The sequence below is a fragment of the Gadus chalcogrammus genome, chromosome 4, assembly GCF_026213295.1.
Source record: "Gadus chalcogrammus isolate NIFS_2021 chromosome 4, NIFS_Gcha_1.0, whole genome shotgun sequence".
Classification (NCBI taxonomy): domain Eukaryota; kingdom Metazoa; phylum Chordata; class Actinopteri; order Gadiformes; family Gadidae; genus Gadus; species Gadus chalcogrammus.
Window position 1 is genome coordinate 34,991,826 of NC_079415.1, and position 14,354 is coordinate 35,006,179.

Consider the following 14,354-nt stretch of genomic DNA (forward strand, 5'->3'; position numbering starts at 1 on the left):
TAGTACGATTTTCTTAATTAGAATGACGACAAGTTTTTATCTTTACCAATTAATACTTGAATAGACCCAAGACACCTGAGATTCTTTCATTCTGTGAAATAAAAATGAAATTATTCAACATATGTGTTGTTATTGTGAATCGTGTCAGGCGACGCAACCGCATCATCAGGTGGTGCAACCAGGTAAAACACTAATCTAAACAAAGAAATGGGAGATTGAAGTGAACAAAAGTTTGGATATTGTGATGTAAATAATCATTCTATGCAACAATATACTTTTTAAATGTGTAAAGTATTTATTCACATTTTAAATCTAAAGTTTTATGTTGGAAACCCAAAATACCCGCTCCCTACAATTAAGAATCCATAAGTTACTTTTAATACCCAGCTCAACTACAAAATAATAATGTGTTTGGCACTGAAGACACTTTCAGGTATACTTACTAAAATAATTACTTATTTTAAGTTTTTTTTCAAGAAACTTTTGGTTGTACCACCTGACATTTCTTTGTTGGTGAAATTGCAAATACAGTCTAAAACTGTATTTAAACCTTGTAAATGTTGTGCAACCATTAAGACTTGTTTAAACACACTCTTCCAACTTCAAATAAATGTATTCTGTCCATTTTTACCGATTTTTTTAAATGTATACTTTTTGAAGGCTTATTTGTCATTGACGTGTGTGTGTGTGTGTGTGTGTGTGTGTGTGTGTGTGTGTGTGTGTGTGTGTGTGTGTGTGTGTGTGTGTGTGTGTCCAACTTGAAAAACAACAACAAAGTGAAGGAACAGGGATGAATATTGTGTTAACAAGAGAGGAATACGCTGAGGAAAGGAGACAATTAAAAAAGTAAAATGGACCACTGGTTATAATAAAACCCTGCAGCAAATGCAGATTCCACTGGCTAACATCTGCACGCTGCAAAGAGAGTAGGCACCAAGTAAAGCTGGGCCCCGTTTCCCGAAAGCATCGTTGGTTACGAACGTCTTAAACGCTCGTATAGCTAACGAGTGCTCCAGGGTACTCGTAGGACGCTAACGCCTCGTTTCCACATACGTATGTTTTTCGTATCCGTGCTTCCGTAAATTTACGGAAGGAGTCGCTAGTGTTTTACGTACGGACATGAATTTATTTACGGACAAAAGATGGGGGAGCGTGTGATAATGGCCGTTTTTAGGAGAACGGTACTTTGGAACATGAGGATCGACATAAACAGAGATAAAAACAAAACCAACCAGGCTTGGAAAGAGATCGGCGAGGAGTTTGGCCTGCCAGGTACTTACATGTTTCGTGAAAAACATAAAAACTTCCATACGGTATCTCCGTAAAACGACGGCGAAAGTTAAATTTTTTGAACGTATATATTACGGACATACCGGACAGAAATTTTACGGAGGGGAGGAGTCTCGGAGGAAAAACAGACATGACGGAGAATCACGTAGGAATGAATGGACTTTCGGTCGGAGACGGTTGGATCGCATACGAGAATGTACGTATGTGGAAACGAGGCGTTAGAGCATCGTTAGCCTACTATAGAGTGAACTCAATATTGCATGCGGGTGTCTTCATTCATAAAAAAATTAAAACATTCGGGAGTATGCAATAATACAAATGATTCTAAAGAGGTCAGAGACTCCGTGCACAGCCCCGCCTTCCCCAGTGAACCAAGAAACCCCGCGCTGTGACGAAGGGGGGACTTAACCCCCTCGGTTTGACACAGGAAACTTGAGATAAGAAGGTGAAATCGCCGGGCGTGCCAAGCTGCGACCGAACCGGCTCGGCAGTGCCGGTTCGGCACTGCCGATAACCTGGCTATAGAAAGACCTATAGCCAGGGTTCGAGTTAGGTGGGAGCCAGTGGGAGCTGAGCTCCCATAAAGAGAGGTCTGGCTCCCATGAAAGCAGTAAACTCAAATATCTTTGGGGGTCTCGGAAAATACAGCCGCATAATATTGTTATTACAAATAAAGCTATTTTCCCTTCCACATGCAGAGTAATATTGACGTTAAGTGGGATAATAGAACGCCGGTCATTATCGGGAAAATAAGCCCAGACAGGGCGAACCGGACACCGACGCGAAACGGAGGTGCTTCGACCTGAAGGGGCTTATTTTCGATTATGAGCAGCTACTTACCAAACGAAAAAATAGCCTGACTTCACAAGGTGTCTTTTTATAATTTATTTGTTACCATACGTAGTCTTGATCAGCAGAGAAATAGTTAGCAGAAGACGTTGACGTCGCTTAGCAGCCGAAGACGCTGGCGTTGTTGTGAAGGTCCCATGCAAGTGAGCGGAGCGTTCCACGGCATTGAGAAGAGCCGTGTCATAATAGCCCATATTTACGTCCTATATCCCCCCCCCACAAATGCTCCAAAGAAATGATCGATGGTTCGAAACACCAACAGCCGTCGCCAGCACAAGCCGCCACCACTAGCAGCAGAAGGCGACACCACCATCCTTCGCCACCACCAGCCAGCTCAAGCAGCCAGCTCAAGCAGCCATCGCCTCAAGCAGCAGCGACCTGCAGCAGCAGTGTTATCCGGCCCCAGCCAGCTCAAGCCACCAGCAGCAGCAGCCACCAGCAGCAGCAGCCACCAGCAGCAGCAGCCACCATCAGCAGCATCCACCTTCAGCAGCATCCACCATCAGCCGCATACACATAACCGCTATGTCAGTGACACAATTAGGCCTAGGCATTTTTTATTCATACTATAGCTGTGAGAATTGTTCAGAAAAATCACCTCCATAGTCGCCCTGGAGTCACAGGCCGACAGTCGCCTGCAAGAATCAGGGAAACCTATTATAGGACAGGTGAAGTGGTGAAGGGCGGTGGAGCGGTCCTCCTCCCAGTCGTATTAAATTTGTTTTTTTTATTTGCTGCAGGTAATCAACATGTGACTAAAGGTTGGAGCCTAGGCCATTGCAAATCATAGGCTAGATTCACCTGAAATGATTCAATTGGATGCTTACAACTTACCACATTGAATATTATTTTAATATTTATTTTTGACTTGGCCCCATGTTTGTAGGAGCGTGCTGGCACCACATCTATGGGGGTAAAAGGCATGATGATACATGATATTTTTAGACAATATGCAGAATCTTTTCACTTACGAATGAACACGGACGGCTATTTTTTGCCAGCACGCTACCCTAGCCATATTATGGGCAACCGTGTTCCCCTTGGCTGTGATTTGGACCTTGAATTCCTCGTAGGAATTCATAATAATACACCACACACGCACGATTCACTTTGCATAAGGGGGAGTCAAATGACGTGATAAACACACCTTTTCTGTGAACGCGCATTGAACCTAAAGCGGAAAACCTGGTTTGACTAATTGAATCTAAACTGAGTGTCGTGGAACCATTTAACTCTGACTGCGAGTTGCGTCTCTGTCGAACCAGGTTTTCCCAAGAAAAGCTGGGTATGTTCAGTGAGGTTCGTGGTATACTCCACTCACATGTTTCCTTTGTATTTACCAACGATGTGAACGTTTCCTAATATTTTACTGTTAGAAGAGTCAGAGAAATAAGTTCTTTATCACACAGACATAAATTACTAAAATGAAAACAAAGCAAAACAAAGCAAATCAAAAGCAGGAAAGTGTTTAATCCTGATGAAAAGAAAAACTAAAAGCAGTAATTTTGACACATACCGGACAGAGGTCTCAATCAAAGCACCCCATTACCCTGTGTGAAAGCACCCCATTGCCCGTGTGCTTGAGCATGTGCACTCAAATTGCTTAAGTCGCTGTAGCTGGCGTTGCAATGCACTAACAGGCAGGGCTTCTAACCGGAGTGAGTCCTCTTGTGGATCTTTAGGTTGCTTTTGTGACTGAAGCGCATCGGGCATTGGTCACACTTGTAGGGCTTCTCGCCGGAGTGAGTCCTCAGGTGGATATTTAGGACATCTCTCCGACTGCAGCGCTTACTGCATTGGTCACACTTGTAGGGCTTCTCCCCGGAGTGACTCCTCATGTGTTTATTCAGGGTGCCTTTCTCACTGAAGCACTTTGTGCATTGGTCACACTTGTAGGGCTTCTCCCCGGAGTGAGTCCTCATGTGGTTCTTCAGGATGTAATTCTGACTGAAGCGCATCATGCATTGATCACACTTGTAGGGCTTCTCGCCGGAGTGAATCATCATGTGGAATTTCAGGTGGCCTTTCTGTCTGAAGCGCATCTTGCATTGGTCACACCTGTAGGGCTTCTCCCCAGAGTGAGTCCTCATGTGTCTATTCAAGTGGCCTTTCAGACTGAAGCACTTCATGCATTGGTCACACCTGTAGGGCTTCTCCCCAGAGTGAGTTCTCATGTGGATCTTCAGGGCGTAGCTATCACTGAAGTGCTTTGTGCATTGGTCACACTTGTAGGGCTTCTCGTCGTTATGGGTCCTCATCATATTGGCCTTCTTGGGAATAACCTTTCCACACAAAACACCGGGCCGGCCCTTGCGGCCGCCCTGATGCCCAGTCAGCTCCTCAAGGCGGACGAGCCTCACGCTGCAGTTCAGGCTCTTGGCCACACTGTGGTCAGCGGACAGCGAGCTCAAGGCCTCCGGTTCTGACGCGGCAAAAAGGGTGTTATGGACGTCCACCGCCAGTGGGCCCTCCCATTGTCCGTAAACGCTCAGGATGCGCAACTCCCCGCTGTGACTTGACATGTGGGAGGAGCCAGGGGCGTCCACACGCAGACTCTCCGAGGTGGCGCCGCGCTGCGTGCTGCAGTCTCTGATGTCATTGACGTCTTCTTCCAGAGAGGAAAACAGAGAAAGAGAGAAAGTAATGTTTTTAATTAATCATTTTCACAAAAGGTATACAGTATGTACTTTGTACACACTTGTGTATTGGAAGAATTATATTTGGACATTCTTTCTAACTTCTATTTGTTGATAATGCATTTTCCTTGTTGCCCTTTGGATGGTCAAGGGTTGAAGGCTCCTGCTGAGAAGGCAGAATTGCGTACATTCTCAGTTTAAAGGTTGTTTTCTTGCATAGATGCAATGTGTATTACTAACCTACGGCGGGCATGCCTCCACCAATATCCTCTTCAATCTTGATTGAAATGGTTTCTGGTGTCTGCTGCTTTCCACATAAAGAAGGAAACACACAAAATACACACAAGACATATTCTTTCATTTTCACAGAATAGTTGTCAATCCCCACTAACGACAGATTAGGCATTTTTACCCTGCCAAGCTGATAAAATACCCCTTCGTCTCAGAGCTGGCTTTCTTGGTTCACAGCAGAAGGCGGGGCTATACACTGGAGGACTTTTTACAATGAATTGCAAAAAAAAGAAATTTGCAATTGGTGGCCTTTCTGTCTGAAGCGCATCTTGCATTGGTCACACCTGTAGGGCTTCTCCCCAGAGTGAGTCCTCATGTGTCTATTCAGGTGGCCTTTCAGACTGAAGCACTCCAATACACTGAAGCACCTCGCATTCAAGAATGAGTTCACATCAGAGTGTAGAGTAAAACGCGATTAACTATTCACAAGTGCAAAAATCCCAACGTATTCTTTATTTTGCTAACCACTCTGCTGACGAAGCATTGTAAGGAAAGTTTGCCTGGTACTTTCTCTTAGATCAACCATTTTTCGTCTTCTTTAAATGCGACTGCATCACCTTTTCTCCCGTGATGGTCAGCAGCATTGTGATATCGCTAAATCGTCTCTGTTGTAGAGACAATGCAGCAACACCTCTACCCAAGCCTCGCCCCTAGAACCGCAAAGCTGTCTTATCGCATTTACATCAAAATGAAACCGCCAATATGTGTAGGGTCAGAGAGGGTTATTCGGGGTGCGAAATAAAGCCTGTAAATTAATTCCGTCAGTGTAAATGCGCGGATCACACAGGGGAAAAGTTGGGCATAAGACGAGCATATTTGGCAGTGTAAAAAGGTTTACTGAATCATAAAGGTGTGGGCTTTCAATGGGTTTGTTTTAGAGTTGTAACAGAGGAAGCCTCTCTTTTGGATGGTGAATGAGAAGATGATTTCCAACCTGCACACTCAGCTCCTCGCGGCAGACCAGCCGCTCGCCGCACTCCAGGCTCTTTGCCACGCTGTGGTCCGCAGACAGCGAGTTCAGGGCCTCCACTTCTGACGCGGTGGAGAGGGTGTTATGGCCGTCCACCGCCAGTGGGCCCTCCCCTTTACCGTAGACACACAGAATCTTCAGTTCCTCGCTGTGGCTGGACATGTGGGAGGAGCCAGGGGCGTCCACACCCAGACTCTCTGAGGTGGCGTTGCGCTGAGTGCTACGGTCTCCAAAGGCATCGCAGTCTTCTGCAGAGGGAGAAAAAAAGGAAAAAGTATATTTACATTTAGATATTGCATAAAGGGAGGCATTGTGTATTTGTACACGTGAAAGAAACTCTTTAAATGTAAGCAACATTGACACAGAGTTTAAAATGTGTACTGCTGACAAAGATACACAGTTTTGGAGAGGGACGTCTCCTCCAGCACCCTCCTCCCTAGACTCAAAGCTCAAGTGGTTGGCCAGGTTAAGGACACTCAACGAACACCAGCGCAAAATGATCTGAGCACCACATGACATGCGAGGCAAGCGCAATAATTCTATTTTGACACTAAAAAGCAACAACGTTTCCTTCCCTGTAAGCTGCTCAGCTAACATTTATACATTTTTAACCCTTCTGGGCTCTTGACTGATTCCATCTTTGAATTGCAACTCCAAGTTTAACTTTTAGCAGGGCGCTGGGCATGATGCTTTTTCAAAGAGGACCAGGCTTTTTAGCGCAGGTAGAATCTAGCATCAGCCTAGAATCTATGCTGCCTAGAATCTACTACATCAAGGGAAAAAAATGTCAATGTAGAAAGTACACACCATCACTTTTAAAATGGGGCTGCGAAGTCTTTAAGGATAGCTGTGTGCCTACAGTACGTGTTTCCAGGTGGTCTGTCTGGCAGGCAACATCCCTTAAGAGAAGCTGCTGAATGTGAGCACTTGATGAGCTGGCCTGCGTAGAGACAACAAAGTAAAATCAGTACTCAATTTATTACATTGTATATATTCCAGGTGCAAGTTGTAAGAAGATATAAGATAAGCATGTTCAGTGAATTACATTAGCCTAATACTTCAAATTAGTTCTATGAAATGATATTACATCCTTGATTTGTTTACATATTTTATAGTTCATCTCATCAACTCAATACCATGACATCAAGCTCTGCAGAAATCTGCTAATAACCCTTTGATTTGAATCAGGTGTGAAGGAGAAAACATGCCTATAATAGTGTTCCGTAATTGTCATATTCAAACCACACTGGGTGACTCAATAAAACTCCCTCAAGAAAACTTGGCCAAGTTATTGATAAGTACATTTGGTATAAATGATAATGTGTCATTCAATTTGATATCTCATTCAACTTAAATTGGAGTGGATAAAAGTGTGATTAATCTCGAGTTGTCTCACCAAACGATGCGATTAAAACTTGTAATCTTTGTCCAGCCGTAATAAATACATTATTGATGGAGATGGTCTCCCCTATTTTTGTCCTTTAATCGTATTCCTTTGCAAATATTGACAATGAATGGTCTAAAAAATACCTTCATGAATAACGTGTGTGTGTTATAGTTGTGTTGTGACGCTGAAATCAACGTAGCAGACGACTACTGCTGCACAGCCTGGTTTGAGGTTTGTCCCATTTCGCTTTCCGTACATCCAGTTGCTATCGATTTGCGTTTCTTCCCCAAGTACGTACGGTAACATAGCAACTACGCACGGCTCATCAGTAAATCAGCGTTAGCTGTAGCGCTAATGCTAAAGTAACATTAGAATGGTAACAACGGAACAATATACAGCAAAGCAACACAATGATATGGCGTTAGTAAACTTACTTGTCCGAGGTTTGTAGCTGAGCCATGGAGAGTTGGTACTGATCCAGACTTGATTCTCAGACGTTGAACAAGTCCAGCTCTGTATTGGCCCAAGTTGAGGAAGCAGTCGTCAGTGAAATGTTTGGCGCAGACTGGCGCATTTCCAGAGACAATAAAATTAACCCACTGGTTCTTCAGCGGCTCGGAGGAAGGAACAAAATATAGACTTTTGTGTTCATTTGTACATCCAAACACTAAGCAACTGCTATGCTTCGCTCGTTTGCGAACCATGGTGTCTCTCAAGGAAAGAACTACGTGTAGACGACCGTAGAGTAGGGTCTGTCTGCGTCCTGAAGGACGGAGGCGTAACTTCTTCTTCTTCTTCTTTTATTTAGGTAGTCTAGACGCAGCTATGGCGTTTTACTGCCCCCCCATTGTTTGTTATTTCCCCCTAAACTTTAAATCCTTTTATATGCTCCAATGACTACATAAATACTAAATAAAGGCAATAAAGGTAAATACTCCCTTAGAATGTCAGACACCGTCCCTCTCTGTAATCTCTGACCTCAAACAAGGACTATAATTCTTGCACCTTTTGCACAATACTGTACAATTATTTTTGTACAGTGCTGTCTTCTATGGATGTATGTGTATATGTATATATATATGTATGTATATATGGTCTTGCAGGGTTTCCCCCAGCACTATCTTGTTAAGGCGGCCGCCTTAACAAGACTAGGGCCCCGCCTTGACTACCAATGTATTTAAAAAAAAAAAAAAAAAGTTGAAAAAAAAAAAAATGGCATTCGTAATACTCAGGTAATACTGTTTACAACATTAGTCGTGCCAATAAAGTTTTTTGAGTGTAATTGAGACGGGGACATCTGGTGGTTGAATATATTGTTGGATAGTCTATCATAGTCACCTGTCAATCTACCGCCAGTGACGTGCGGTGAGGTCAGTGAGTGGGTAGGCACTGAGTTCTGAAAGCCAGATTTCTCTAAACCTATATATTGTTAAATCAAAAACAATAAACAACAAACAAGCACGCACGGCCGATTTCAAATAAGTTCCTCCCTTTCACTCACACACACACACACACACACACACACACACACACACACACACACACACACACACACACACACACACACACACACACACACACACACACACACACACACACACACGGGACGTATATGAAATGTCACGACGGTGACTTCAGGTTTGCCCGTAGCCTACTGTAGTTTGGACTAAATGATTAATCCAAAAAAGGAACTGTAAATAGTTGAATTTGCATACAAAAGTTAAGTGTATTGTCCATTATTTGTATTTAATTTGCACTTTTCTTTAATTTTATTTTGTAGTGTCTGCATGTTTGCACAACATTTGTACCTACTGTTGTTTATTTATATGGAAATAAACAGTCGTTTATTTCATTCATGCGTACTGGCATCTTTGAGCAAAATACCCCCAAAATTTTTCGACAACACCACCGACTGCTTACCACCTTGACTGAGACATTTACTGGGGGAAACACTGACTTGTATATATATTTATATTGTCCTTAAATTTGTTATTTGTTTTTCTTAGGTTGTATCTTTTATCTTTTGCGTATGTATGTGTATTTATGTTGCATGTATATATATATATATATATATATATATATATATATATATATATGTGTATATGTTTGTGCGTATGTATATATATATATGTTATATTTTATTCTTAATATTTATTTATTTATTTATTTGTGTATGTATATCTGGAGTTCGTGACAAAAATAATTTCCCTCTGGGATTATTAAAGTATTTATCTATCTATCTATCTAACAATGATGTGAAGGTAGTCCATCAACTCCTTTGTTTTATCCACTAAATCCAGATTTAAAAGGGTGCGCATACTAAAAACTGATTCTCCAGCTGATCCAAGCCTCCGGTACAGAGTCCTCCTTTGCCTGGAATAGCGCCCCCACTGGAGAAGTACATGTTTTACAAGTCTCTCTTTCTCCACACTCACACCTGCCATCTGGGTGTTTGCCAATCAGAGCCTTCTCCCAAGAATTTTGCCACATTTCTTTTAGAGCCCTGTTTATTTTTTCCATGTACTCGGGTGCCCCATATTGCAGATGAATTTGCACTGTTTCCTCCTTCACCGCCTTCTTTGCCTCCTCATCCGCCTCCTCGTTCCCTTTCACACCCACATGAGCCGGCACCCAGAGAAACCCCACCTCCCACCCCGCCTTGTAAATTCTGAACGCAGACTGTAGTATTTCCACAATTAAATCCGGTCTGGACTTGGATTTTCCTTCTTTTATTGAAATTAAAGCTGCAGCTGAATCACTACATATTATTGAATACCCCTGTTTACTATCCTCCACCCATCGTAAGGCCCATAAGACTGCCACCATCTCTGCTGTGACTACTGACATATGATCTGAGACTCTATACCCTATTCTGTACCCGATTTCAGGAATGCTAATCTTTTCATTGGAAATTTTTAATTTATCAAACAATCATTGGGCTAATGCCACCATATCTCGCCTCTCTCATAAGCTGGAACCGTAACACCGTCAATACACGCTCCCTAAGCTTGCTTACATTACATCTGCCACATGCCAACGCAAAACTGGGGAAGACAGCCTTCTGTTTTAAGGCACCCTTCATTTGGAATGAGGTCCAAAAATCACTAAGGTTGTGCTCATTTATTTCACTTAGGGAATTCACAAGTCTTATCATATATACACCTGCCTTCTCCTGCAATGAGTGTTACTCTTGACCCAACCATTGTATTTTACTGTATTTATTTTATATGCATATTCATTTTATATTTATTTTCTTTTTTCTTTCCAATGTATTAACTCCTGTTGTACCCTCGGCACCATTGAAAATGAGGATCTTAATCCTCAATGTGTCTTCCGAGGCCTAAATAAATAATAAATAAATAAATAATACCCACTGCTACTTTACCACTCTCACGCTCCTTTGACCCATCAGTGTAAATGAGTAGATGGTCTCCCCATACTTGTTGCTGCCAGACTTCTATCTCTTTTACTACACCCTCTGACATCCTTGATTTGCTTATACTCATAAACTTTAGGTCAACACAGTCTGAACCAGATCTGGGATCAGCCATGACGGAGCAACTGAGCGACACACTGGAGAACAAACACTAACATCCCTAATACCAATTTCCTGCACCACTGATTTAAGATTTTCTGCAAAGTTAGTTTTAGTTTTTCTGATTCCCATAAACTCCCAATGATCACTCAGTAGGTCTTTTGCTGGTAACACTTCCCTTTGTCCTTTTAGCTTCATTAGGTATTTCAAGCCAAGTTTATATCTTCTAAATACTAGCGGCATCTCACCCATTTCTATTAGTAATGCTGCTATTGGAGTTGTACAGAATGCTCCACAGCACACTCTTAAGGCTTTTGCTTGGACTATGTCTAATTTGTTTAACACTGAAAGAGCTGCTGATCCATAAACCATGCATCCATAATCAATTGCTGATCTTATCATTGCTCTGTAAATCAAACCCTGTCCGACTTGTTCTGAACCATGTAGGTCGACCATCATTTAACACAACTAGCTGTTTTTTGTCTATAAACTCTTCTACAATTTTCCCATTCCTATTTCTCTTCTTGCTTCCCCACAGATCATTATGTGCATTAAAATCCCCAACCCACACCATTGGTGCACTAATCCTATCCAAAATTTCCTGAAAATGAATCTCCTCCAACTTGATGCAGGGGTTATACAAATTAACAATGGAGATTTCCCCCCGGTCCGTCCACACTTCTGTGACAACACATTCCAACACTGTATCCACCTCCATTCTACTATATTGAACTCCATTCTTAATAAAAGTTGCACACCCCCCTCCTGCCGTACTCTCTCGATCCCTACTTTCACACTTATATACCGGAATTCTAAAATCCAGTCTTGGTTTCAACCAAGTCTCCTCAATGCAAATTAATTCTGGCTTTTCCTCAAAACCATCCAACATTTGTTTAAACTCTTGCCCATTTGCAACCACACTCCTGGCATTCCACTGCATTAAATAAAACATAACCCAAAGGACACTAATCCCCATCAGAATCCCCATATGTACTTTCCATTTCCTCTTCCTCATTAGCATCCAAGCTTGGATGTTGACCTCCAGGCCGTCGGGAAAATATCCTTTTAGTTTTGATATAGTGGTACATTTTAATTATTTTGCATTGGTTCTCATTGGTTTGTTGAATATACAGGTTCCTATTCGATGAACTAAACATCAAAGACGTATCAAAGTTAATGCATGTGGAACCATTTGGGGGCGGTGAATCCTCCTCGGTGCAGTTCACCTTCTGAACTGCAGACACACACACACAAAGTAAAAAGAAGAAAGGCCGAACACGAAACCTACCCCGGTTACTGAACACACAACATGATGAAGGATTCACCAAGATAGGCTTGTTCTCCTTTCCCAACAGTAACTGAATTACTCAGAGTATTGAAGAAACACTTGTCACTACACTGTCTTGTGTTTCAACACATTGTAGTAATTTGGAGCCGATTGGACAATTCAGCCAATGAATCTAATAGGCTACCTCCCTCAGCAGCATTCGTGCATTGCACAACATAACTACATGCAGAGAGAAGTGATAGTTTGTTAATTAGCAGAGAGCCGTAAAAGCACTTTCTACCCATTTCAGTGGAGGAATTGGACTCCTCAATCACGCAATGTTATACTTAAAAGGAACAAGTAAGTTACATATTAATTAAGTCTTTTGGCATGTAGCATATAAAAAACGGTCCCAAACTGCATTTGAAATAGACCTTGAGACTCGGGTAAAACCCTATAGGACATTGATCATGATATGCCTCAATATCAGAATAACAACCATGGGTCAAATAGCAATGGCTAGTGGAATGAAAGTGAAAGCAGTGTAAGCTTGTCCAGGCCCTGCAAGTCAGGATGTAGGCTATGAATCAGAATACATTTTTAGCTCGTGGGCATCCCAGAAACCAATTCTATATTTTCTTGGGGAGGACCCCCGTCCATTACTGCACCCCACCCACGAATTGGATCACCAGCCGCCGCTGCAAACAGGGAGTGAAGGGGGACCAATGCTAGGAATCTTCTGACTTTGTTAGAATAATGCTGCATTCTAGAGGGAGGACCGGCTTAAACTGAGCATCACTGAGATCTAGACATTTAACCAGGGGCCTTTTAAAATGGATCATCTTCAATCATCTTTGTTCTAGAAATAAGTTATTCAACACAGACATCAATTATTAATAAAAACAGAAAGCGAATCAAAATTGGAAAGCATTTAATCGTAATGAAAAGAAAAACTAAAAGCAGTAATTTCAACCAATACAGGACAGCGGTCTCAATCAAAGCGTCCCGCTACCCCGTGGCAATGGTGCTTGAGCATGTGCACACGCAAATTGCTTGGGTCGCTGTAGCTGACATCGCACTGCAGACACACGCAGGGCCTCCCCCGGGAGTGAGTCCTCAGGTGGATCTTCAGGGTGTCTTTCTGACTGAAGCACTTCTTGCATTGGTCACACTTGTAGGGCTTCTCGCCGGTGTGAGTTCTCATGTGGATCTTCAGGTTGCTTGTCTGACTGAAGCCCTTCATGCATTGGTCACACTTGTATGGCTTCTCGCCGGAGTGAGACCTCATATGGATCTTCAGGTTGCAAACACGACCGAAGCGCAACGTGCATTGGTTACACCCGTAGGGCTTCTCGCCGGAGTGAGTTCTCATGTGGCGCTTCAGGGTGGAGCTTTGAATGAAACACTTCGTGCATTGGTCACACCTGTAGGGCTTCTCGCCGGAGTGAGTTCTCATGTGGCACTTCAGGGCGGAGCTTTGAATGAAACACTTCGTGCATTGGTCACACCTGTAGTGCTTCTCGCCGGAGTGAGTTCTCATGTGGCACTTCAGGGCGGAGCTTTGAATGAAACACTTCGGGCAATGGTCACACTTGTAGGGCTTCTCGCCGGAGTGAGTCAACATGTGGAACTTCAGGCTGCAGCCAAGACTGAAGCACTTCATGCATTGGTCACACTTGTAGGGCTTCTCGCCGGAGTGAGTCCTCATGTGGATCTTCAGGGCGGAGCTTTGAATGAAACACTTTGTGCATTGGTCACACTTGTAGGGCTTCACCCCGGAGTGAGTCCTCATGTGGATCTTCAGGAAGTCCATCTGACAGAAAGACTTCGTACATTGGTCACACTTCTAGGGCTTCTCGCCGGAGTGAGTCGACATGTGGCGCTTCAGGGTGGAGCCAAGACTGAAGCACTTCATGCATTGGTCACACGTGTAGGGCTTCTCGCCGGAGTGAGTTCTCATGTGGCTATTCAGGTAGTCTTTCTTACAGAAAGACTTCGTGCATTGGTCACACTTGTAGGGCTTCTCGCCGGAGTGAGTTCTCATGTGTTTATTCAGGGTGCCTTTCAGACTGAAGCACTTCATGCATTGGTCACACCTGTAGGGCTTCTCGCCGGAGTGAGTCCTCATG

General features: G+C 43.1%; 1 protein-coding gene and 1 pseudogene across 1 annotated transcript; both read right to left on the bottom strand.

Annotated features, from left to right (window-relative positions):
• Positions 1-2,839: 2,839 nt before the first annotated feature.
• Positions 2,840-14,353, bottom strand: LOC130381040 (zinc finger protein 431-like; annotated as a pseudogene).
• Positions 5,202-8,181, bottom strand: LOC130381435 (uncharacterized). The gene is made up of 3 exons (XM_056589065.1): positions 7,858-8,181; positions 6,844-6,976; positions 5,202-6,284 (listed from the first exon to the last, which is right to left on the bottom strand). The coding sequence occupies exons 1-3, from the start codon at positions 8,125-8,127 to the stop codon at positions 5,941-5,943; spliced, it is 747 nt and encodes a 248-aa protein (XP_056445040.1). The 5' UTR covers positions 8,128-8,181; the 3' UTR covers positions 5,202-5,940.
• Position 14,354: the final 1 nt, after the last annotated feature.